The 26,652-nt window shown below is 47.8% G+C and overlaps 1 protein-coding gene across 6 annotated transcripts in view; it reads left to right on the top strand.

The window, feature by feature from the left end:
• Positions 1 to 26,652, top strand: part of LOC109425258 (neurexin 1) — a 694,091-nt gene that overhangs the window by 433,236 nt on the left and 234,203 nt on the right. For all 6 annotated transcript variants that reach the window (XM_062846520.1, XM_062846524.1, XM_062846523.1 and 3 more), the window contains one exon: positions 2,568 to 2,717. In XM_062846520.1, the coding sequence (XP_062702504.1) occupies positions 2,568 to 2,717 (150 nt within the window). The remainder of the gene's footprint in view (positions 1 to 2,567; positions 2,718 to 26,652) is intronic.

The raw sequence follows: 26,652 nt of genomic DNA on the forward strand, positions 1-26,652 counted from the left end.
GTCCAAACGCATCACCTGTTCATCGACTTCAAAGCGGCATACGACAGTATCGACCGCGCAGAGCTTTGAAGAATCATGGACGAAAACGGCTTTCCTGGGAAGCTGACTAGACTGATTAAAGCAATGATGGACGGTGTGCAAACCTGCGTAAAGGTTTCGGGTGAACTATCTAGTTCATTCGAATCTCGTTGGGGACTGCGACAAGGTTACGGAATCTCATGCTTACTCTTCAACATCGCTCTGGAAAGTGTGATGCGACGAGCCGGGCTCAACAGCCGGGGAACGATTTTCACAAAATCCGGTCAATTTGTGTGCTTTGCGGACGACTTGGACACTATTGACAGAACATTTGGAACGGTGGCAGAGCTGTACACCCGCCTGAAACGCGAAGCAGAAAAGGTCGGACTGGTGGTGATTGCCTCAAAAACAAAGTACATGCGGGTAGGCGGAACCGAACACGACCGGATCCGTCTGGGTAGGAATGTTACGATAGACGGGGATACTTTCGAGGTGGTGGAGGAATTAGTCTACCTCGGATCCTTACTGACGGCTGACAACAACGTGAGCCGTGAAATTCGGAGGCGCATCATCAGCGGAAGTCGGGCCTACTACAGGCTCCAGAAGAAACTGTTGCTCCTGTTGCGGTTCAGCGCCCGCGTGAGGTCCGCGCCAGTCATCTGCGCTGCCTCGGCCAGTGCTGTACCACCTCGTGATCCTCCCGTTGAACCTCCTAGCACCTGCTCGCTGGTGGGTACACTAGAGTTTCTGAAGAGGCCCTGCAGAGCCCAACCACAGACAAACAGACGTAACACCTTTAACGATTTTCATGAAATCCATCGCCCAGTTCACACTACCATCACCTGGTGGAAAAGTTGCGCGAATCACTGTGTTGTGCAATATCGTCAACAGAAGGCGCTAGTGTGAAACGTCAAACGCATAGAAAAACGATGCGCGCGCCTCTAGTTGTGAAAGCAACAACTATGAAAATTTAAAATGATCGTTAAAAGCATGGTCGATGGAAATTTCGCAAGTGTTACGTTTGTGGCCCAACGCTAGTTATTATTTCTGAACAAGCCACCAAAGGGAATAGTCCTTATCAGAGTTACTCTTAATCCAGAAGCACATTTTTATTTCTGTTCAACCTTAAGCACATAGCAATAACACGAAAAGTTGTAAAAACTTTTGCCAGCAAACATGCAAAACTTTACTCAAAATTAATGGTACACGTCACCGACACACCTTTCCTCCCTTCTGACAGAAAAGCGATCAAAACTTATCGTTTCCGCGGCATAGGCAAAACTACTTCTACAGTAAAAAAACCTCCTTCGGCCGGGAATGAATGGCAAAAATCACAATCCAGAACGACGACTGACTATCCAATTAAAACACGAAGTGGTTAGACAAGAACCGGAGATGATGAAGCTGTAAATTCAACTCAATTAAAATTTAATATCCTCGTTCACTGCGCATCCTAGTAGTAGCTTGGAGCTGTTGAGGTCGAGAAGGCGCTGCTACCGTTCGTTCGTTGTTGTCCTCAGGCAAAGAAGCCACGTGTCGATAGTTCCCACCTTTCACAATTCTCACACCCCTCGTCAACTCAGCAGTAGTCATATAAGGCGGTGGAGCCGTGCGCCATCATCATCTATCATCCAGGATCCAGGTAGGTACATTCGGACCCGGAATGAATTGACGACTTTACAGTTGAAACGGCGCGTTGGCCGGTGGTGTGTTTGGGAGAAAACACCTTCCTCGCATTCATCCGCCCGTTCTGACAGACAAGTACCCGACAGAAACATGCCATCTATTCACATTTCTTCCCCATCAGTCATAATAGGTGGGTAGGTAAGTATGCATGTGAATGGCGAAAGGAGGTGGCGGCGAATGGGAAGAAGCACCTGCTGCCTTTTGAGGCGAGATGATGTAAATTTATTCGGAAACTGCTGCTGCTGCTGCAGCAACCATCCAGGTCTGCAAGGGCTTGGCCTTGTACCTGCCTGTCAAAGATATTTTTAGATTCACCACCTCACAGTCTGATGTTGTGGAGTGGCATACTTTAGGCTGCGGGCGAAGAATGGGATTCAGAATTTATCTACGACGAGCAGCTACGTTTGGGCGTTAAGAAACAAAAACTACAGGTGATTTGACATTTGAAAAACGTGTTTCAATCAAACGTCAAAAATAGCATTTGGCATCACTGAATTACAAAACAATGTTGCCATATTATTGATACTCTGTTTTGAAAATGCTAATTTGTCAAAATTACAGTTTGATTATTGTCAAACACTTTGGGAATCAACTGAAAAAAATGTTATAAAAGATAATCGGAGAGAAAAAAAAATGATCCTAAGGGCGCAGAATAGGCGTACTGAACCTTTCAACCATCATTAATGTATTGATGGGACAAATGGATACATAGTTTACTTCTCATCCCAAAATAGGGAAACCTCGCAAAAAGATTACAACCGTTTTCCGGACGTAACTTTTAGCTATTTGAATTTTAAACAAACTTTGAGTGTCATTCCCCTTCTCACAGCTTCTTCACTTTTCTCTATTTTTTATTCTCACAGATAAAGCCCCCTCGGAGGCCACCTTTCGCGGGACGGAGTTCCTTTCGTACGACCTAGGCCAAACGGGCGGCGAACCGATCGTCAGCGCACAAGACGCCATCACGCTCTACTTCCGGACGCGGCAACCGAACGGACTGCTTTTCTACACGGGTAAGTGGAAAAGAACAGCTAAATACCTACACAAACATGGGTAGAGGAAGAAGTTGAATCACGATATAGATGAGAGAAACTCTGCATAAATGTTGGGGACTGCAATTGTGTGGATTTCAATTTTCAGTCAACTTTTTTCGATAACTGTTCAAAAATAATCATCCCAAACCATGAAATACAAAGTCATTTAGGGTTTTTATCTAATTCCCGTCTTTCTAAACACCGACCAATAATGATTGAATTTATTCTTGCAGCTCGCCTAACGCCTTATGGCCAATTTGGTATCAATTATTAATTTATAAACTAGCTTCCATATCATGTAAAAAAAAATATCGTAAGAGAACTACAATTACCAAAAAATACTAAGATTGAGTAATTGTGCCGCGAATTCCGTTTCCGTCAAATCTTCGTCTATTTCGGGCAAAACGTGAATTCAATTCCCGTCACACCTTTTACGTGACACTATGTTCTTTTTTTTTTTGTCGGTATTAACGAGATTTTTAACCCTAGGCTAGTTCATCTCGGGACCCACGCTTTACTTCCCTTCCGAAGGAAGATCCCACATTTTGTGAGTATGTCGGGAGTGGGATTCGATCCCAGGTCCACTATGTTCTATAGGATGATTAAAATATATAATTTGACTGTTGGTGTTTATTCTAAAAGTCAATAAAATTCTTCGCAATCCAAATTTGCCTTCGGCAAACGCAAAAGGTCAAAAATTGTTAAGTACGACTGGAGTGGAGTTGAGTGAAATGTGAAAATTTGCGTAATTATTTGTTTTCAAGTGCTACATGGGGTGTTTATTGATAGTCTACATCTTTTGCTTCTATCTGATAAGCCATTTGCAAAGATAAATTGAAATATCTGTAATTATCGGCTATTCTCCGTCTGATATGACGGGAATTAACCCATATGACGAAGTAGATTTCTACCCTATTAGTAGCCATAAGTTAGTGATGTTCAAGGCAAGATAAAATGCTCTGGAGTACGGATTGTAAGTTCTAGGATTGTGAACTAATGTATGTACTTCAGAACTGATGTTTTTAGATCCATTTATGTATATCAAAGTATGAGAGATTTACTCCACATCAATGGCGGTTCCTTGAGCCATCCTTCTGAAGTTCTGGAGTTAAGGCTTTTATATCTACGTTCGTAACAATAACGCATCGGGTACATTTCAAACTCAGTACTCCCATGAATCGCAAGTCATTCCTACTGCATTTTGGGCAAAGTTGAGAAAATGAAATGTATGATCTTTCAGCTGCGTGAATAAAAATATATAGTTTGTTCAGTAAGTTGGAGGAACAAATTATCCTAAGGAGTAACTGGAGAAATCCTAGGAGTAATTCCTAGAAGAATCCTAGAACGAACAGCTGGAGGGATCCCAGAAGGTGTTCCTGGTTAAACTCAAGAAAAAACCATGGAGATATCGTTGAAGGAACTCCGGGAGGAATGACAGAATTAACTCGTGGATTCATATCAAAAAAGTGACTTTTAAAAAACACATGAATTCCAAGAGAAATCCTCGAAGGTACGCCTGGAGAGGTTTTGAACTCCTGGAACAATCGCCGAAGGAATTCTTAAGAGAACCTCGGAATGAATATCTGAGCAAATCCCGAAATACATACTTGAAGGAACCCCGGCAGTTCTTGAGGAATTCCAGAAGTAATTCGTTTCAAATTCCTGAAAGAGTGTCCGAGAAGACTCTTGAGTCCTGGTGGAATCTCAGAACAAAACCCAGAAGCAACTACTGCGAGAACCCAGGAACAACTTCTGGGGGATCCTTAGAAGGAACTCCGCAATTTCATAAGGAACTTCTGCATTAGTATAAAAGGGAGGAATCTTTAGAAGGAGGCATATAGATTAGACCTGTTCACTTTGAAACTTTTTTTCTCCGATTCTCCGTGACACATAAAATTATCAATGCACATGTAAAACCAAGTCTTCAGTCCAAAATTGAGCCAAATTGATGAAGATTTAAAGGTGTATCAAATCGATTTTGTGTTTTTTTAGCCGTTCTCACAGAAATTCACAAAATTGCTCCAAAAAGATGCCGGAGATACCGTTAAGATATAGTTAGAACAATACTCTACAACTTTGCCGAAGACACTACGGTGTTTAAATTGCGTATTTCGAAGTTATTCAACAATTTTAGTTAAAAAATCACGAAAAAACACGATATTTTTACGATTTTACATATAAAAGTCATGTTATTTTAAATTGTTTTAGGTGACTAAATTAATTAGCGATTACTCCTTTATGTAACGAACATTTCGTCCATACATCGTTTTTGTGTAGGAATTCGTTTTCATTGGCTAATTATCAAAAGTATGTCACGTTGATACTAAAAATCGCACAGAGTTACCAGCACGAATTAAAACAAAGTTACCCATGATTAAGACGTCATGCCATCGAATTCTAATGTCTTTTGATTTAAGTATCAGAAATGGTGCGGATGGTAAGGCTCAAGCTTGCGGATCAGAAGGTCCCAGGTTCAAGCTCAAATACATGATAAACTTTTTTTTCTTTCTTTGTTGCAGTTAGGATGATGAATCTGCCATGACTTACACGCAATCTCCCAAAGAATAATGATCGGGACCTGCCAATTAAGCCCATTCCATGACTAGCTAGATATTTAGTTTATACTTGTTGACAATAAATTTTGTAGACGATATCAGCTGGGCGAAATATTGAGTATCTGTTTGATAATGATCAATTTAGCTAAAACTTGAGCTAAAACAATTCAATACGATGATGGAACTGCTTCTGGATGCAACATTTTACAGACAACTGTGGGTGGAGCTTACTTCTTATCTATCTACCCACAAATCAGCACAACTACACGATTAAGGGAAACTTCATTCTTACTATGCACTCTACGGTTCCGAAACAATGCTATGATGCCAAATTGCAATGAGATGCAGTGTGTAGTTTCATCAACTTATAGCAGGATCGAGACGCAAAAAAATGCCATTCCAGGACTCGAACCTTGAATCTTCGAATCCACAATCTCATGCTCAACCAACTGCACCAAATTTAAACTGATGCAGATGAGACAAAGAAGTGTAATGACGTTTAAATCATGGGTAACCTTGTTTTATTTTATGCTGGCAACTCTGAACAATTTTTAATATCAACGTGACGAACTTTTGATAATTAGTCAATGAAAACGAATTTCTACACTAAAATGATGTATGGACGAAATGTTCGTAACACATAGGAGCAATAGCTCATAAAATTAGTCACCTAAAACAATGTAAAATTACATGACTTTTACATGAAAAATCGTTAGAATATTGTATTTTTTGGTGATTTTTTAACGAAAATAGTTGAATAACTTTGAAATACGCAATTTAAACACCGTAGTGTCTTCGGCAAAGTTGTAGAGTATTGTTCTAACTATATTTTAACGGTATTTTCGGTACCTTTTTGGTGCAAATTTCTGGATATTGAAGTACATTTTCGTGAAAATGCTCGAAAAAACACAAAATCGATTTGATACACCTCTAAACCTTTATCAATTTGGCTCAATTTTGGACTGAAGCCTTGTTTTTGCATGTGGATTGATAATTTGATGTGACACGGGTAGGTCAAAAAAAGTGAACAGGTCTAATATAGATGGAACTCCTGGAGGAATCCCATAAAAGAGAACTCTCAAAAGGATTAATGCCTGGAAGAATCCCTTGAGAAGTCTTAAATGGAGCTCTTGAAAAAATCCAAGAATGAACTGCCAGAGAAATACTAGAAGAAACTCCTGATAGGTCGCAAATGACTTTTATCTGTTCTGTATTGGTAACATCAACTTCATTTTCTTCGGCAGCAACCAGGTAGGCCCCTAGGTACCGTGAGAATCTTCACTAGTTGCACCTACGGTTGACAAGGAAAAGAAAAGTGTTGATGTTGGCGATCTCGATGCTGGCCTCACATTTCTTTGATTTTTCTCGGGAACCTGTTTCACCTGATTTGTGAACACGGTGAGCTGGTTGAGCTGAAGGTGGCAACATCCATTACAAAAATCGTTGGAGGTCCAGAAGCATTTGTCCGATACAAAAACCTCTGGACTGACTCGTCACTTTCCCGGATATGTATCTGGTGGTACATATCAGCAATGTCGCCGCCAAATGCGACAGGCCGCTCACGGAAGGGACACGCTGTTCGAAAAAGGTACACATAATCAATCCCCCTTGACCGACCCGAATGATCATTTTTGATTAAAGGGTCGTTAATAAATAAACAAACAAACAAACAATCCCCCTTGAATCCAATAGTGTTCTCGTGTTCATAGTTTATCCATTTTCAATTAAATAGGGGTGGAAATTTCAATGATTTGTTGTTGCAAAACTCACTAAAATGCACTCATAACATTTTTTTAGAATTTTCTTTGTTTTCCACGGGACCCAGTGCACTTTGTAATGTCTTGTTTGACTTGTTCTGAAAACAACTTGTTGCAATACTTTTTCTGTTACGTGGAATCGTCTGAAAACAGTAGCTGTTGGAGCTGTAACAGTTCGACGGGGATATTTTGACAGCGGAGCATGGAGATATCTTGACAACTGTTTTGATTCTATTCGCAGCCCCCAGAACCGGGCCTTCCCCGACTTTTTGAGGTTTAAGGGAAGGCACTGCATCTTAGGGCACGTTCAAAAATTACGCCCACCATTTGGGGGAGGGCGGGTCTACAAAAGTGTGACACTACGTGTATAGGGAAAATGCGTGACAGGGGGGGAGGGGGGTCTAGAAATCCCGAATATTGATGGACGTAATATTTGAATATTCCCTTACCCGGTTCAGCTTCCTTCAACTTTTTACTAGTAGCGATGCGGGCGTATTCTTTCTACTAATAATCGTCGATCTGCTTCTTCACGTTCGGTGCCTGTTCCGGATTTTTTTCTAGCTTTTATTCCAGGCCGCCATTTGGTAGTTGTCTGGACATTGAGGGTCGTCGTTTTTCCAAAAAAGGCCGATCTCAAAGTGCTCACCGATGCGCTGGGTTTTTTGCTCTTTTTAAATTTCTGGGAGTGTACGCCAGACTCCTCTTTTGAAATGTTTTCGAAGAAGCTCTTGGATGTCCAAATCAGATAGTTCAACATCTGTATGATGCCCAGACGTGAAAATTGTTGTCGGCGACATGAACGCGCAGGTAGGAAGGGAGGAAATGTACAGACCGGTAATCGGGCGAAACAGCCTGCACGTCGTATCGAATGATAGCGGCCAGCGATGCGTAAACTTTGCAGCCTCCCGTGGTATGGTAGTCCGAAGCACCTTCTTCCCCCGCAAAGATATCCACAAAGCCATGTGGAGATCACCCGACGATCAAACAGAAAACCAAATCGACCACGTTCTAATCGACGGTAAATTCTTCTCGGATATAACCAATGTCCGCAAACATACCGCAGTGCGAATATAGATTCGCATCACTACTTGGTCGCTGTATGCATGCACTCAAAAATTTCGACAGTTATCACCACGCGTCGAAGTGGAACGCCGTGGCTCAACATCGAGCAGCTGCGTAACGTAGAAGTGGCTCAAGACTACGCGCAGCAGTTAGCAGTGGTCCTACCAACGGAAGAGCAGCTTGGCGCAGCTACACTTGAAGATGGCTTTAGGGACATCCGACCCGCCATAGGTAGTACCTCGGTTACAGCACTAGGCTTCACGACTCCGAATCACAGAAACGACTGGTACGACGGCGAATGTGAACAGTTGAAAAACGAGAAGAATGCAGCATGGGCGAGAATGCTGCAACACCGTATGAGAGCGAATGAGACACGTTACAGACAGGTGCAGAACAGGCAGAACTAAGTCTTCCGGATGAAGAAGCTCCAGCAGGAAGAACGAGATCGCGAAGCGATGGAAGAGCTGTACCGCGCTAAGGACACACGAAAGTTCTACGAGAAGCTGAACCGCTCGCGCACAGGCTTTGTGCCACAAGCCGATATGTGCCAAGATAATCACGTACGGGAATATTCTCACGAGCGAGCGTGAGGTGGTCGATAGGTGGCGGCAGCATTACGATGAGCACCTCAATGGCGATGTTGCAAGCACCGAAGGTGGCGTGGTAACAGATCTAGGAGTAAGTGCGCAGGATTTCCAGCCCCTAACCTCCAAGAGATTGAAGAGGAGTTTAGCCGGTTGGAAAACAACAAAGCCGCTGGAGCAGATCAACTACCAAGCGAGTAACTAAAACTCGGTGGAGAACCACTGGTGAGAGCACTACACTGGTTCATTATCAAGTTTTGGGAAAAGAAAGTATTACCGGATGAGTGGATGGAAAGTATTGTGTGTCCCATCTACAAAAACAGCGACAAGTTGGATTGCGGGAACTATCGCGCGATCACACTACTGAGCACTGCCTACAAGGTACTCTCTCAAATTTTATGCCGCCGTCTATCGCTGATTGCAAGAGAGTTCATGGGGCAAGATCAGGCTGCATTCATGGGTGAACGCGCTACAACGAACCAGATGTTCGCTATCCGCCAGGTGTTGCAGAAATGCCGCGAATACAACGTGCCCACACATCACTTGTTCATCGATTTCAAATCGGCGTATGATACAATCGATCGAGAACAGCTATGGCAGATTATGCACGAATACGGATTCCCGGATAAACTGATACGATTGATCAAGGCGACGATGGATCGAGTGATGTGCGTAGTTCGAGTATCAGGGACACTGTCGAGTCCATTCGAATCTCACAGAGGGTTACGGCAAGGTGATGGTCTTTCGTGCTTGCGTTGTGTTAGATGGTGTAATAAGGAGAGCTGAGATAAACACGAGTGGAACGATTTTCACGAAGTCCGTTCAGCTGCTTGGTTTCGCTGATGATATTTATATTATCTCGTAAATTTGAGACGATAGCGGAAACGTACATCCGACTAAAGAGTGAAGCCAGGCGAATCGGATTAGTCATTAATGTGTCGAACACAAAGTACATGATGGCAATGGGCGCCCGCCACCCCGAATTTATATCGACGGTGTTAAAATCGGGGTGGTTGAAGAATTCGTGTACTTGGGCTCACTGGTGACCGCTGACAATGACACCAGCAGAGAAACTCAGAGGCGCATTGTGGCAGGAAATCGTGCTTACTTTGGACTCCGCAGAACTCTACGATCGAATAAAGTTCGCCGTAACACGAAGTTAACTATCTACAAAACGCTGATTAGACCGGTAGTCCTCTATGGGCACGAAACATGGACCCTACGTGCAGAGGGCCAACGCGCCCTTGGAGTTTTCGAACGGAAGGTGTTGCGTACCATCTACGGCGGAGTGCAGGTGGAAGACGGGACTTGGAGAAGGCGAGTGAACCACGAGCTGCATCAGCTGCTAAGAGAATCAACCATCGTCCATACCGCGAAAATCGGGAGGCAACGGTGGACGAGTCACGTCATCAGGATGTCGGATAGCAACCCGACTAAAATGGTTCTCGAGAGTCATCCTACCGGTACAAGAAGACGTGATGCGCAGCGAGCTAGGTGGATCGACCAAGTGGAGGACGATCTGCGGACCCTACGCAGAGTGCGGAACTGGAGACAAACAGCCATGGACCGAGTGGAATGGGGACGGCTACTATGTACAGCAGAGGCCTTAGCCTGATCGATTAGGTAAGTATGATGCCCAGAAAACACGGTTCCAATGGCATTGTTTCTTTAAGGGCCAACCAAGCTCCGCAGCGGTTCAATCACTCTTGGGACTGATTCTGACAGCAGCAGTCTGCTCCTCATGCCTTCCATGGCTGGCCCTTCTGCTGATACTTTCTTGAAGCCTGCCAAGAATCTCTAGGTCGGTCCAGTTGCCTACTGCTCATAAACAGTGGAAATTCCTCTGGTCGTCCCGTGAACACTGGCAGCTTAGCAAAGGTTTTAGCTTGAAAATGGCTCTTCCAGTCTTGACAAAAATCAAATACAGCTATTTAATTTTGTCCGACGTTTCGGTTTCATTTAGGACCTTCTTCAGGGACTCAATTATTGCCGATTTTTCGTCCAGTGTTGTTTAATCGAACAATGATTGTCGGACGGATGAAGTTTTCCCGCACAGCAGTTAATGGTTGGGATTCGGTAACTGTGGAAAAACCCTTCCGGAATTTTACCGCTCTGGAACTTGACACCTTGCGCTTGATCGATCACCTTTGCTTAGCAAAGGGGCCTTTTCTTGCTGCAAGTTGCGCTCTTGTCAACTTCTTATCTAGAGGGATTGGAGCCTGGCCACGACTGACTGCCATGCAACGCTTTTGATACAGAGAAGTTCGTATTTGCGCCGGGTTGGAGTCCTTGACGCAGCGTTGGAGCGTGTGGCTGAACAACCGCCGGTGGACAGAAAGAAGGCATTATTGGTAGAGATGGCAAACCTGGTGTGTTTACCTTCGTTGTTGGTGGTACTTGCGAATTCTTCAACGGTGTCTTTTCCTTCGGATTGTTTCCCGGTGGTCACTGATGGTTTTTGATGGTACCCAGTTGCATTGTAATTGACGCTCGAAACGCAAGCTTTCATCATTCGCATTCCATCGAAGCGGAGACATCCAGAACTGTGCCACTTTCGACTTGACTTCGAGTGGTGTTTGACGTTGCGCCGGCGCACATGAAATGAAACCATTTGTTTGCATTCTAATGGAGGCTCGACTGTATCGTTTCAACCATCATTAAAAACGGCTATGCAGTCTTGAAATTTGCAAACGGTGTTTATTACTTGCCCAACGTTTCAACACGGGGTTAATGTCTTCTTCAGGGGAAAACTATTTTGGTCGTTTTTGGTCTTGTGCTTCGTCTAACTGTAACTGCCCTGTCATTAGTTTGTTGGTACATGACTGAATTGACTTGTTATAACTTTCAACGGACAATTGCCAATTGATAGTTATAACAAGCCAATTCAGTCATGTACCAACAAACTAATGACAGGACACTTACTATTCGACGAAACGCAAGACCAAAAACGACCAAATTAGTTTCCCCTGACGAAGACACTCACCCCGTGTCGAAACGTTGGGCAAGTAATAAACATCGTTTGCTAATGTCAAGACTGCGTAGCTGTTTTTAATGACCATTCATTGCATTTTTCTCGAAGCACCATGTTATTGGTTCAGTTTTTCACGATGCGCACAATCATAGCCGGTCTCTTTGGAACTATGTTTCTTCTCTCTGAGATTCATCTCAGTAATTTTTAAGAAATTTGTTCAGGACACGAGGATGAAATACACCGGTTTTTGCAGCAGTAGGTTTCGTCGGCTAGTGAGTCCGCACACTCTCTTTTGTCCCGTCTACATGAGCATTTCACTTTCTTCTCGAGAGCCGAATAGCACTGACGGGCTATGGCTTTGGCCCCTCGTGTTTTCGCTCGCTCTAAAGCGGCTTTGGCGTTCTTTCGCTCCTCTATCTTCCTCCAGTTGTCATCTGTGATCCACTGCTTTCTTCGGCTGCGTAGCTCCCCCCAATTAATCTCGCCGTTGGCGATGAAGGCGTTCTTGATGGCGCTCCATTGATCTTCTACGCTTCCACCTGCTGGAATATCCGCAACACGGTTCTCTAGCTCCTCGACGAATGAAGTTTTCACCGCAGCGTCTTCCAGTCGGCGTGTGTTGAACTGGCGCCCGATTCTCTCCTCCTGTCGCTGGATTCTGGCAATGCGCAGTCGGATCTCGCCGATTAGGAGATGATGGTCGGACGCAGTGTCGGCGCTACGTTTGTTCCGCACATCAAGAAGGCTCCACGACAGCATTCAGTTGGCTGTAAAAGTTCTCCTTGTCTTGCATTTCGGCAGCATCGGTTGGCGCGTAACATTATGTAGATCATCGTGTTCTGAATCTGGCTACAATTATCCTCTCATTCACAAGTTCCCATTTTATAAGCGCAGCGTGTACGTGAACGCTGAGCAGGAAACTAATTCCATGATGGCGAGGAACGTGTTCACCAGCATAATTTGGCCCGACGCCAATCTGTGTTCTCCAAAGTTCGACCAACGGGCTCCGCTCAGTCCTAGGATCTCAAGCTTCATACGGCATGCCACATTGGCTAGTTGTGTCAATTTACCCTCCTGGACTAGGGTTAATACATTCCAAGTTCCAATTCTTGTCCGTTGTTTCTAAAAGTCGTTGCCGTTGAATCAGTACGGGATTTTTCATTTTCGGCTTCTGTAACGGTTTTTGGGTTTTGAGAACAGTAGATTGATGGCCTAAGGTCCCCTATCCACCGTGGTGGGGCTGTCGCCTTAGGTATAGCTTCCGGTGGAGGAGCATTTCATACTCAGCTGCTGGATACCAGAACAAATGCTGTTTGAGCCGCATCTACTTGGTGAACAGACGCTCGGGACGTACCTCCTCAATCTAGCTAAAGTCAGAAGGACAACAGTGCCCAGGTTGCACTACCAGCTAAGTGCAAAACACTGGAGGTCTTTGTCATCGATTTACTCGTCTAAGCGTGAATTAGAGACTTGTGAGGACCAAAGCTATATTGGAATTTAAAATTATAAGTAATCTAATATATGTAGATCCCGATAAATAATTCTACCTGTGCATGTTTTTAGTTCCAACTCTATTCTATTTTAACAAAAGCAAAAGTTATTATACAAGGCTTATGTCATAACTAAACAAAATTATTCAACGTATATGATGTGCCCTGGACTTCTAAGAAAAAATAAACTAAGCTACCTCATGGCATCCATTTTCCGCAGAAATGCATGTTTAACAATTTCCTGCTGGACGACGCACATTGTAAACCCACCACTCACCAGCATTCAGTTATGGCATTCCACATTCCTCCAGAATTGACTACATGCAGCTCCGGTTAGAAGCAGAAGGTAATGAATTGCGGTGCAGTAAACTGTGATTCAGACCCGTCGTCGTGCAGCAGTGCATATCGTTAATGATTGCTGCTGCAGTTGCACTTAGTTAGCACTGCACCTTAGTGCTAGCTATTTACTAAGTTAGAACAACACACACATTCGCAATATGGGGTTTTCGATTTACATATCTGTGCACATTAACTATGTGTGCACACTGCATTACACAAAGTAGGCTTAATGAAGACGATGGACATGCGATGATGGTGGGGTTGATCGATCCACTCCATTTAGTATTTTCACTGCTACAGTACATTGGCAATCAAGACCGAATTTACAAATAAGGACGAAAGATCGTGTGATGATAGTGCCGTTTAAGGATGCAACTAAGGTAGAAACTGTCCCATGTCGTTTCTAATGCGAATCATGTTTTTGTTTCTCACGTGGTCATTTGAATCAAATTTGATATCTTTTCCGCCTCATTTCACAGCTCAATTTGCCACGAAAAGGATATGCATGAAGTGAATACATTTTTTTTAATATAATTGGAGTTATACTACAAAAGGTAGACGCTTTGAAAAACAACATGGGACTGACATGCGAAGAGGGTAGGAAACTTCTTTTACAATTCAAACATACAATTTCATCCTGCGTTGCACGCATCAACCTTATTAGTTACGCCGGAAAGCCGTGTTTTGATGTTATCTACCTAAGCATGACGACAAGTTGTTGATTCAGTCTTGAAATGAAATGATATTTCCACTCTGAGACCGTTAGACTCTTCAATCCCTCTTGTCGTCGACATCATGTTCAGTCAGGTAAAATTACAGCCACTTAATCCCCGATCCAAAGCTCCACACCACAGGACACACTCAAATTGAAATGAATGTTCCTTTGTTGTGAAGTCAAGCGGTTTCTTTGTTCTGGAATACACCGATGTAGCACAGTTTCCCAAGGAAAATCCTTACAGAACAATGTGTAACCATTAAAAAAGTGTCCTGCGTAGCGTCCAGCAATGCAATGGTTGAACATGGACATTTCGCTCCCGTGGGCAGTGTCCCTCGCCAGCCATTTGCTGCGAGTCGCCTGCCACCCGCTTCCCGAGGAGTGGAGGAATAACGACCGAAACAACCTTTGTTTTACGATGATCCTGTCAACACGGTTTACAGTGTGCCAGTGGCCGAGCAGCGTTCCGTGCAGTAACCAATCGTAAAAAATAGCTACAGAAAACTAGAAGTCACTGTTACGACCTGTTACGGCACGAGTGGCTGAGAAAGGATAGGATACCGCTAACCCCCGTACCATCGCCGCACCGCATCGCTTGTGTGTCGGTCGGTCGGGGACTAGGAAAGTAAAGCTCCACCCAAGATGACGACGATGATGACAACTTGGAGAGCAATAAAAATATTACTTAGTGTGCACCTCGAGAGCTCACACTACTAGGAGCCCCTAACAACCAACGTTTGGTGGGGGTTCTTGGTCAGGATGTCGGGATTCTGTTGTCTGGTTTATGTTTGATGCCAACTTGGAGAAAAAAAAACTCTTCCACAGTTTACGTCCTAAGCGTCGGTGGAGTTTTACTGGGAACAGTCTGGACGACCCGAGAGTGGGTGGGTTAACCCTTTCACGCTGTGGTTAATTCTTTGGACACATTTCATAGATAAAAATCTCAAGAATTTTTCGGATTATTCGACCCATTTAGGTGTATTGTTTAAGTTTGAAAATATATATCGTGTATTGCCTTGTCCCCTCTTCCATCCTTCTCTTTCACGTAGAAGAGTAAGTAAGAAAAAAGAAAAAGCTAGCTACGCCAGTAATGTTCCTACATATTTTCTATGTTTTCCTTAATAATCACGGACACTTCCCTAGAAGAACTAGATCAACTGTTAGTCATAGACATCGTAGTGCCTATTGGCATCTAGACGAAAAACTATGAATTTTGAGCCGTCGCTACAATATCTTTCAATAGCTGTCAATTTTTACATTTCATTTATTTATTTATTTATTTATTTTTTTTTTTTTTTTGAAATTTGTTTTAAATTTTCGGGTCCGGGGTCCAGGGGCCTGCGGCTTCTTTCGTGCCTCGTCTTGTCGGTCGGTTTTGTCGCAGGGGGTACCGCTCGGGTTCCGGAAACGGGGGTCCGAGGTGCGGGCTCTTCCGACCAGGCTGGTCGTGGGCGTGTTGGTGGGGGTCGCTTGGGGTGGGGCTTACCACTCGGGTCCTGGGGAATCCGAGAGGGCTGAGGTGCCCACGACCGGGTTGAATGTAGAGGTCCAGTGTCAGGGGGTCCGAAACTGAGCTTCTTTCGACCGGGCTGGTCGAGGTTGTGAGGGGTGTTGGTGGGTCTCGTGTTGGTGGGTGGTCGCTTGGGGTAGGTCTTACTGCTCGAGTCCCGGAAATCCGAGAGGCCCGAGGTGCCCACGACCGGGTTGAATGTGGGGATCCAAAGTCCAGAGCTGGTTTTTTGGGGGTTCGCCCGGGCTTGGTCGTGGTTTTGGTGGTTGCTTGATGGGGGGCCTTTCCGCTCGGATCTCGGCGGCCCGAGGGGTCCGAGGTGCCCTCCGGTAGTTTTCGGGTTTCGGTTTCTGCTGCTTCCATTGTCCTGCCGGCGCCGAGGTCGACCCGTCCATGCCGGTCCCCTGCCGGCTTCCGGTTGGACGGCGCCCCCGACTGCCGGAGGGTATGCTCCGTATCGCCGGTTTCTTCCCTACAACGCCGAGGTCGGCCCGTCCATGCCGGTCCCCTTCCGGCTTCCGGTTGGACGGCGCCCCGACTGTTGCAGGAGGTTAACCATTGATGTTCTCCTTCGGTTGTATGTTGTGTGAGTGCCCGTGACGGGGGCATTCTTTCCTTCTTGACGACCGGATTCATCGTGATGTCGTGGTGGAGGGGTGGGTTGTTTGGGGTGGGACTTACCACTCGGATCCCGGAGAGTCCGAGAGGGTCCTTACGCCGATCGGTCAAATGTTGTCAAAGAGGCCAGCTTCCTTGAGGTAGTTGATTACTTGGCGCTCGTTGACTTTGTCGTTCGCCAGTGACCTGGGGACGTCTGAGAATCGCGCTACAATATTCGTTGGTCAGTCGGTTTCCACGGTAGGGCGATGGAAGTGCGAGTGAAAAATCCGGGTTCAGAATCGCGCTACAATAATCGTAGATCAGTCGGTTTCCACGGTAGGTCGATGGAAACGCGAGCACGAAATCCGGGATCAGTGGTCATCGTGATCAAATAAATCATAATCGTGATGAAGACCGCGACGTATATTTCCATATAACTAGTGGATCATATCACCTAACAGAGGTGGCTCCTAGATCCACACCTTACCCTACCCTACTAACCACCATTCCTTCCCGTGACAACTGTGGGGATGCTGTGGATTCCACGGTTTATAGTAGCAACGGTTGTCGAACTAACATTCCTTCCCTTTCCTGATGACCGTAAGGACGTGGCCAGCGCCGTTATTGACTTTAAATAGCTGAACTCTCGAATTGTGCACATTGAGAATGGTTAGCTAGTCCCAAGCTTTCACATTCATTGGCTCTCTGTGCAACTTCGATTGTTCTGGTCAATCACGGAGTAGCAACTACGATGTGTACGGTTATCTTTGCTTTGCTTTGCTTTGCTTTGCCAGTGACCTGGGGACGTCTGTCACCTGGTGCGTCTGACGGAGGGCCTCGTAAACTGGGCAGGTGCACAAGAAGTGCTCGACCGTGTTTGGTGTGACACAGATTTCGCATTGTCGGTGGAAGCCGGAGCTGTTGGTGGTCATCCTATGTGACACCCGAGTGTGTCCCGTTCTGAGCCGAGAGAGGACAGTTTGTTCCCGCCGGTTTGGCAGGTCTTCGCCGGGCCCCGTGGATGGTTTAGATTTTCGTAGGAACAGAATCCTGTCCCGCCTCCATTCGTCGGACCAGGACCGCTATATGTTGTCCGTGACCCACTTTTTCACGTCGTCTGCTGGGGTTTTGGGTGTAAGGAGGGGGCTGTTCCTGCCGATGCCAGCCAGCTCATCGGCTCGCTCGTTTCCGCGAATTCCGCAGTGCTCGGGGATCCACATTAGAGCTGTCAGGTGTTCGGCGGAATCTAATTCTGCCTGGACGCCCTGAATGAAGGGGTGTTTCGCTTTTGGGCTCTCGATTGCTGAGATAGCGCTCTGTGAGTCAGTCACAACAAGTACGGGTCGGTCTCTTGGGGCTGTTATTGCTTGGAAAATCCCTACAGCTTCAGCCGAACAATTCCGCCGGGAGTCGGTGGTGTTGTTCAGGTTCGGTACCGTGAACTCCCACTCCCACTCGTTCGCCTACCTTGGAGCCGTCGCTGTACCGGATCGCCCAATTGTGGTACCGTTTCCTAATCCTTTCGTGGAAATGTGCCTGAACTTGCTGTGGTTGAGCCTGCCGTCTGAAACGTTTCTTGATCGTGTTGTCAACTTCGGGTGCCCTGGCCGACCAGCTTCTCGGCCCAAGCCGGTGGAGACCAGCCACCGGGGGAAGCTTGGCGTTGGCCGCGGTTTGGAGGGCCAGGTTTGCTTGCTCGGCGAGGAAGCAGCCTTGCCCGTTCTCCCGGTTTTTTTTTTCCAAAAAAAACGATGGCTCGGTCGCAGGTGGTCAGCGCGACTTTGTGCCGAAAGGGCAGAACGCCAGCTTCGGCGCATGCTGCGTCTGCGGGGGTTGAGGGGAGCAGGCCGGAAATGGTTCTAATGACCCGGTTGTGGATGGGTGCTAGCGTCCTGATTAAACGGTCTTGAGCTCGGCAGGTTAGCTCGATGCTGTACGTTATTCGGCTGCCAATAATGGCGTCGGCGACCCTCAGATGGGTGGCTCTGTCGCTCCGGGTTCTTTTGCCCGAGATGCTCCGAAGAAGGTTTAAACGGCTCTTGCAGCTCTTCTTGACCTGGACGAAGTGGGCCTGCAGGGTGAGATGCCGGTCCAGGGTGACGCCAAGGGTCTTCAAAGTCTTTTTGGTGGGGATGGCCTCCTGGTTTAGGGTGATGGGTTTCCGTGGCGGCTGGTGGTTTTCCGCGCAGATGTGCAACCTCCCAGACTTGGCGGCGGAGATGTCCAATCCGGCTTTGGCGGCCCATTTGCCGACGGCGGTGGTGGCTGCTTGGGCTTTCCTCCTTATGGCCTTCGGGTGCATTCCGACCACAATCAGGGTGATGTCGTCGGCGTACACCTTGAGGAATACGCCCCTTGGGATGGTCTGGTAGATTCCGCTCATGGCCACCAGGAAGATGGTGACCGCAATTACCGATCCTTGTGGTACTCCGGTTTCTTCGTCGTGTGAGCTGCTTCGGTTGTCCTTCCGACAAGGAAATCCTTTAGGAACTGGAGTAGATTCCCGGTGATGCCCCATCGGGCCAACCTCTCCAGGACGTCGGGGGACCATGCCCGGTTGTAAGCCTTGGCCAGGTCGAGGGAAATTAGCTCAATATGCTGGTTGCTGTCTAGCGCGTCGTCCAGGGTCTGACCTAGCTCTGCTAGAAAAGTGCCGGTGCCGCGTCCGGCCCGGATGCTGCCAGGGTGCTGCCGGTGGTCTAGGTGGCCGTTGGTCTCGACGGTTCACCATATTCTCCATTATTTTGGAGGCGCAGCTGGTTAGCGCGATCGGCCGGTAGCTGGATGCCTTGTTGGCTGGTCCGGTGCCATTCGGGATCGGAACCACCAGGCTGTGCTTCCATTCGGCCGGGAGCGCGCCCGAAGCCCAAATGTCGTTTACTGCTTGCAGCAGGCTGGGAGGTAGATTTCTGAGCATGGGGTAACCAAGCTCGTCCGGTCCCGAGGATTTCCCTTTTGCCTTGCTGAGGGCAAATTCCAGCTCGGGAAGGCGGAACGGGAGGTTGAAGTTTTGGCCCCGATCAGGGGGGGCGGCGAATCTTGCGACTGCGATGCGCGGAGATGGGTGGGCTTTTAGGAAGGGGATGGGGTAGTTCTCGATGGACGAGAGTCCGTAGAAGTACCCTGCCAGAGTTTCCGCGATGATTTGGGGGTCTCTAGTAGGCTGGCCGTTGACCGTTAGGAACATGCCTTTAACTCTTCGCTTGCCCTGCAATCCGTTTATTTTTTGGTGCTGGTCGTTGATGGAGTCCAACAATTCCTTCCACGACTTCTCCTTGGCTTCGCGGATTTCCTGGCGACCGGCGTTCCGCGCGTTTTTGTAGTTTTCATTCGCTAGCGCTATGTCTGGGTGGTCCGGCGGGAGCCGGTCTTTCACCCTTTTGTAGGCTCGGAGTGTCTTCCTTCGGAGTTTCACCGCCGCTTTGGTGGTTTCGTCCCACCAATGGAGTGCGCGCTTCCCCGGTTTGGGGCTGGTTTTTGGGATGGTCTGGCCGGCTGCCAGGATGATCGCTGAGGTGATTTCCTCCATTGAGGTGTACGTTCCGGTCCCGATCTCTTCTTCGACGGCTGCTTGGAACGCTGCCCAGTCGGCTTTTTCGTAGAGCCACTGGGGTCGTCAGGTTGTTTCCGGTGGGCTGCTGTTGTTCAGGGGGATGATGATTGGTGAGTGGTCGCTGCCGTAGGGGTCCTCTACCGCGTGCCACAGCAGGCGGGCAGAGATGCTCGATGAGGCTAGCGCGATGTCGCGTTTCGATCGTTCCCCTCTGGAATGTTGGCGAACCATCGTTCAGAATAACGAGGTCGTTGGCGCAGGCAAACTCCATGACGCAGTTGCCACGGATGTTGTTCTTGCTGCCACCCCAAGCTTGGTGATGTCCGTTAACGTCGCCGACGATTATGACCGGTTCTGGAACCTGTTGAAGAACGTCTTGGAGGCGGTTTTGCAGATCGGGGAGCTTTCCGTTGGGGAGGTAGACCGACAGGACGGATACGGCGAATGGTAGGCCGAGTCGGACACCGACAATTGGAAGGTCCGTGTCGATGTCCAGTCGGGAAGCCGTGTTTTCGGCAGAGACACCGATCGCTACGGAGTGATAGATGGAATTGGTGGCCGTTTTGAACCATTTGTAGCGCTGCCTGAGGGTATTGTCCATGGCGCTTTCCTCGATTCGATGAACCTCCTGGAGTGCCAGTACCAGGGGCAGTTGGTCGTGAACTAGGAGTTCCAGGTCGGGGAGGTTGTTCCAAAAACCGTTCATGTTCCACTGCAAAATGAAGGTGGGCGATGCTCGATGGCGGTCCTGGATGAGGTGGGACTTACCGCTCGGGAGGCTAGTCCCGAGGTGCCCGAGCGGATCCTGTCTTCTGCTAGCGGTCTCTGTCGTATTTTTCGTCCTTGCTGGCTGGCGGGGGTGCATCATAGGATGGGACTTACCACTCGGAATTACCGGTCCGAGGTGCCCAGGGGGGTCCTGAGTTGGACCCGGGTTTGATGTAGGTGGTAGGGGGTGATTCCGGCCGGAAGGGCCAGCTGTAGGAGGTGTTGCCATTCGGTCGCGGATAGCGACCATTTTGTCATAGGCAGCGGCGTTTCTCCTTTCCTGGGCCGAGAGTGGCTTGTGCGAGTTGTATAGGTTGCCGGGGTAGCGCTCCGGTTGAAGCCTGCGACGCGTAGGGTTCCGCCGCGGGGCAGAGGATTGGGGATCTGCGTTCTGTAGTGCCGAGGGGCCGCACTTTGGCGGTTCGGCCGTTGTTGTTCTGGCTCCTGTTGTTGTCGGTGTCGCTGTCGATGGGTTGCTGGGTATTGGCCCTCTATGGTCCCTGTGGGGGAGGGAGCGTGGCTTGAGGTGGGACTTACCGCTCGGAACTGCCGGTCCGAGGTGCCCAGGGGGGTCCTGAATTGGATCCGGGTCGCTCGGAACTGCCGATCCGGGGTGCCCAGAGAGGACCTGCTTGAGGTCCAGGTTGGTTCCCGGGGGGTTCCGACTTCGGCCAGGGGTTCCGGCTGTAGGTGGTTTGTGGGGGGAAGGCGTATCGTTGCGGTAGCGCTCCGGTGGGAGCCTGCGCCGCGGGGGGTTTCGCCGCGGGGGGTTTCGCCGCGGGGGGCGCGGCTGGTCGCCTACTTTTTCCGGTGTGGGGAGGCCGTTTTCGGGTGTGCCGGGCTTTGTTGGTGCCGTCGCTGGTGTGTTTGGTGTTGCGGGGTTATCGTTGAGGCCGGGGTTATTGGGGCTGGTTGGTGGTCGCTCAACTGGTTCTGCTTCTGGGTTTTTAACGGGGGTTTCGGAGGGAGTGAAGGTCCTTTATTGGGTCGTCGTCTTTGGCTCGGTGTCCCGGGGTAGCTTTTTCCGGCTCCGGATGATCTTAGTATCATCGCCGGAGTTATGATTGGAGTCGGCGCTTGACGAGGAGATGGGATACGATCTTTTGGAGCCAGCTGCGGACGACGCCATAGTGGCTATTGAATAGTCGCTGTCTTCCATGTCTTGGTTAGCGGGCTCACCTCTATCGCCTTGGCGGCTCAGGAGGGAGTGGGTTTTGGTCGCGCATAGATCCTGTTCCTGTGATTCGTTGCTGGTCTTTTTCTTGGCCTTCGTTTTCTTTGGTTTCTTCGGGGTGGCTCCTTTGCTGTCCTTAGGTTCTGCGGCTGTTGGCCCGGTGCCGTTGGGCTCAATCCATGCGGCAACCTGAGCGGCCACCTTGGGGTCCCGGATGGTCATCGTAAAGCTGTAGTTGCTGCAGTGGCTGGGGGAGAGGTCCATTGCTGTTTGCGGGTTTTGGGCGACGTTCGTGGAGTTCTTCGGGGTTAGCTGTTCTCGTTGGTCCCGTTGAAGCTCGGCAATGATTGCGTCCTTAGCCTTGAGATCGGATTGCAGCTGTTTGACGGTGGCAGTAAGCTCCGCCACCTGTCGGATCAGCTCTTCTACTGGGCCGTGCTCCTTGGCTGCCTCCAGTCTCGCTCCGACGGGCCGGTTCTGGAGAGCTGCCTTTCGGAGTTTCCTGCCGGTGGCTTCTAGCTCGGCGATCTGCGTGTCCTTGCTGCTGCTCGCGACTCCTGCATAGCTGCTCTTGTCCGGTGATTTAGCCGCTTCTCGTGCTTCGAATTCCCGCCGTGCCTGCGGGTAAGAAATTCCCTCGTCTACCCTAATCACCTGAATGGCGTTTTCTCGCTTGTAGACGGGGCAGTCTCTGCTTGAGAGCGCGTGCTGGGTGCTGTTGCATGTCCTGCAGCATACGGGTTGGTTGCATGTCCTTCTCGGTGTTTGCTGTCCGTTGGCTCCATCGGTTGGGTTGGGCGTTTGGTCCTCGTCATGGATTTGGCTACACCTACCACAAATTTTGGCCGGCGCTGTGCAGCGCTTTCCCGTGTGCCCGAAACTCCAGCACCGGAAGCACTGCATCGGGTTCGGGTAATACGGTCGTGTGCGGCATCCCGACCACCCGAAGTCGATGTGCTCCGGGACTACCGTGCCGCTTATGGTGAGGATGAGGGTGGGGGTATTCTCCAGTGTGCCGGTGTTGGTATTCCTGCGCTTGATACGTCGAACTTCCTTAACGCGTTGGCCGTTGAGCTGTTCCGCGAGGTACTTCTCTTCTAGGCCGACGGTGTCAGCGTTCGAAACAACACACTTTACCTGATTGAGGGTCGTGTGCTCCTCGACTACAATGTCGGTGCCGTCAGCGAGCTTGTTCATCCGCAGGAGCTTGTCGAACTGGGCCTGGCTGCGAATCTTCAGCACGTAGGGGATGCCCTTGTTCTCCTTGAATGCGCCGTAGATCTGCCCGCCGATGAACTTTTCCACACTCAGGCGGAGGAGGAAGGGGTCATTGGGAATTGCGCCGGAGACAGCCCGCATGCGCAGGAATTGTAGTTCCCCGGAGTTTCCTTGGGGGTCCAAAAATTCAGGGACAAGACGACCAGTGTACTCACCGTTGATTCTATTTCTCGTGCCTCCGCCGGGACTTCCTGGGTCCCCGGGGGTGGGGGGGTGGCCACTCGCCGACATGGTGCCGGCGGGCCGGGACTGTGGTGGTGAATGGGCCGCTCAGTCGACCGGCCTTTATCTGGGACAGGTGTGAAAAACACTAACACCCGCGGCACTAGTGCTGAATTTGTTCCAAAAAACTCGCCTCTCTTACCACGGTGGCTCGAGAGGGAGGACCTACGATTGCCTAACCGGCACTACCGATCGTAGGGGGAGGGGTAGGATAAAGGATCTTTGATGGGTCGGGGGTCGAGGGGGGGTATGGGTAAAACGGAAGGAACAAAAAATTTGCGGGGGGGTGGGGGAGCTTGGGTGAAAAAAAGGGGTGGGTGAAGGGTGGTGAGGGGGGTGAGGTGGGTGAGGGGTGGTAGGTTGGTTGGTGGAAAGGGAAAAGAGGAAAAAATTTGGGGGGGGGGAGGTGGGAGGGGGATTTGGGAGGGGGATTTGGGAGGGGGAGGGGGTTTGGTGGTTGGGGGGGGGTGTCAGGTGTGTGACACGTGTCCCACTTGGGCTGAGTTCTCACTGTAGGGCTTGAAAAAGGCCACTTCAACGGACGCACACTCCTCTCAGGGGAGGAAGATAAATCCGTGGGCTTGGGCCCCTTTACACAACGCTAATTAATCTTCCGGATCGTCCGGGAGATTTGTTCACTGTTGGGCCCCTTCTCGGAGCACCCACGCTAACCAAACTTTTGGAACACTTTTTAGCACTTTCTTTTCTTTTCTTTTTTTGTTTTTCCACTGTCCCCGTGGGGCACTTTTGGCCTTCCCCACCCTCAGGCGAGGAAAGGCAATGTCCGGGGTGGCCCTGGCCACGTCCCGGATTCAATCCCCAAACACACGGACCGTTAGGCGACGGGAGAATTAAGCGCGTGTTTACGATCCCCTATGGGGCGGTTTCGTGATCGAGAGCGGGAAGAAAAATCCCCGAAAAAATGCCTTGCGGCCACTTCTCCGCAGTCTGCGGGCACTCGCGGTCTCCAACCACTCGCGGACTCCAACCACTCCGAAATCCACTTCCGAAAAAACTCGCGCCGAGGCTAATTTAATAACCTTTGAAGAGCAATCGAAACGACGAACCGCACTCGTTCGAAGCTGGCTGTTAACTGAAAAACATACTATTGGTGCACAATCTTGGCAACTTCGTTCTGTCGATCGAGGTAGACTCATCCAGCTAACACTGAACCGTCACCAACGACATGCTCGATCGTTTATCCTACAGAATTGTACTTCCTACAGCTGCGGTCCTTCAAGTCTTCGTGCCATATGTACCGCCGATAGTTCTTCGTTGCAGTTACCCGGTTCTGGATGGCTGGCATAAAACCATCTGTTTTATCGAAGAGGTCATCCCGCACCAGCCACGCGTTCGACTCGATGTGCTCGAGCTCCAGTTGATGGGGGCCGGGTGCGTTCCATGCAACTTCTTCTGCTTCCACGTTACGATCATCTCGTCAACGGTCTTGATGTCAGTGGCGTAGCTAGGAATTTGGGGGCCCGGTGCGGAAGCAAATTGGTAGGCCCCCCAGAAAATTTCATATATGTACATATTTTACAATGATAAATCTATACATTTAACTGTCGAATGATCGCACTGTTGCATTTTGTACAAAACATTGAAAAAATCTCGCATTTTGTACTAAGCATTCTAGTGATGCTGCACTGGAGTGCACTGCCACTGCAGTGATGGCCAACGGAAGGTTAAACATTATCTATCTTATATTATTTACTGTGTTCCTTCATGATTTTTTTCGGTAGCGAAAGATTTTTTTTATAAGAATTATGCCGAAAAAGTTTTTAACAAATTATTTAGAAATTGCACAAAATAGTCCTTATAAAAGGCTTAATAAAAGTCCTTATAAAGTTTTTAACAAATTATTTAGAAATTGCACAAAATAGTCCTTATAAAAGGCTTTCAAAGATTGCTCTCCCGGGTAGACGAGAATATCTAAATCATATCTCAAATCGAACACTTTTTGCTATTATAGCTCGATGTGATTTTGATGTGTTATTCAAAAATCTAATGAATATCGCACTGAGCTATTAGTGATATGATATCAGTATTTGTTCTTGCCGAAATAGCTGAACATTTCTAAGAACAAGTTCAGCTCTTCTACACGAAATGGAACACATACACCCAAAGAGATGGCTCAATGTTAGTGAAATGCCATGTGTCCCTTTCTGAGCTGTTGAAACGAAGAACCGCATGCTCTTATTCCCATGTTATTTACAACAGCGAGCCACAGTTGAGTGGTAAGCATCGCCGCCTGTGAAACCTAAGGTCGTAAGTTCAATGCTGGATGCTGATATTTTTTTTCTAGAAAAAATTGACAAATCTTGTCTGATATTTTTTTGATCTTGTAATATCTTAATGAGCTATTATTGAGTAGTTCACCATATAAGATTCTGCTATTATTTGAGGGGCCCAAATGCAAAGGGGTATAAGTGACCATTGTGTCGATTTTGAGCTGAGCATATCAAAAAATTCTTCAGATTTCAAGCTTTCAGGAACTTTTTTAAGTTTGTTTTTACGATGTTTGGAAAAATTTCAATAAATCGGAAAAAATTGTGTCGATTTTGCAACTCGATACATTTTATATGGGATGAAAAATTGGTGAAAAACTTTAAACCTCATTTACTCGAAAGTGGGTTTTTGTCACTTACACCCCTTTGCTTCTAACCCCCTCATTTCTGTTCTTTCACCTCTTATATCAATCAAACCAATATCAGTTTTTGATCGTTCAGTAATTTAATTCAATCATTACTGAATATGCTATTCATCAGATTTTTCCACCTACTCGGGTTACCTTTTTCTTTGGGAAATCTTTCTTGAAGAATAATTTGTCTTCAAGAATCTTTTAAGTTGGTTATGCAAGGATGTCATTCAGTATTGAGCATGAGCATGAGCATTATTGACCGCCCGCGGTTGCTCCTCTGTCATTGCAAGGACATCTGCATTTACACAAAGAACCAACAGATGAAGCTTGGGACTAGCCTTCTCTCATTGTGTGCATGTATGTCATTCAGTATTCCTCTAAAAACGCTCCTTCTGGAATAATATTATTATTAGCTTTATTAATGAGGCTTTCAGCCCCTTGGCTGGTTCACCTGAGACATTCAGGAATGTTTTCAAAAGTACTACAGAGTAATTCAAAAGATTCTTGCAAAGGCTTCATCGAGTAAGTCTCGAAATATTAGTTCAGGAATCTATCAATTATGTCTTATCTAGAAGATCATCTAAAGAATTCTTGAAAAATTCCAGGAAAAATACTACAAAAAACCACCAATGATTCATCCAGAACCAGATATTCTTCCAAGAAATTACATCTGGATCCCCTCAGAGGAAGAGAAG

This window comes from Aedes albopictus, chromosome 1 (assembly GCF_035046485.1).
Source record: "Aedes albopictus strain Foshan chromosome 1, AalbF5, whole genome shotgun sequence".
Lineage (NCBI taxonomy): Eukaryota > Metazoa > Arthropoda > Insecta > Diptera > Culicidae > Aedes > Aedes albopictus.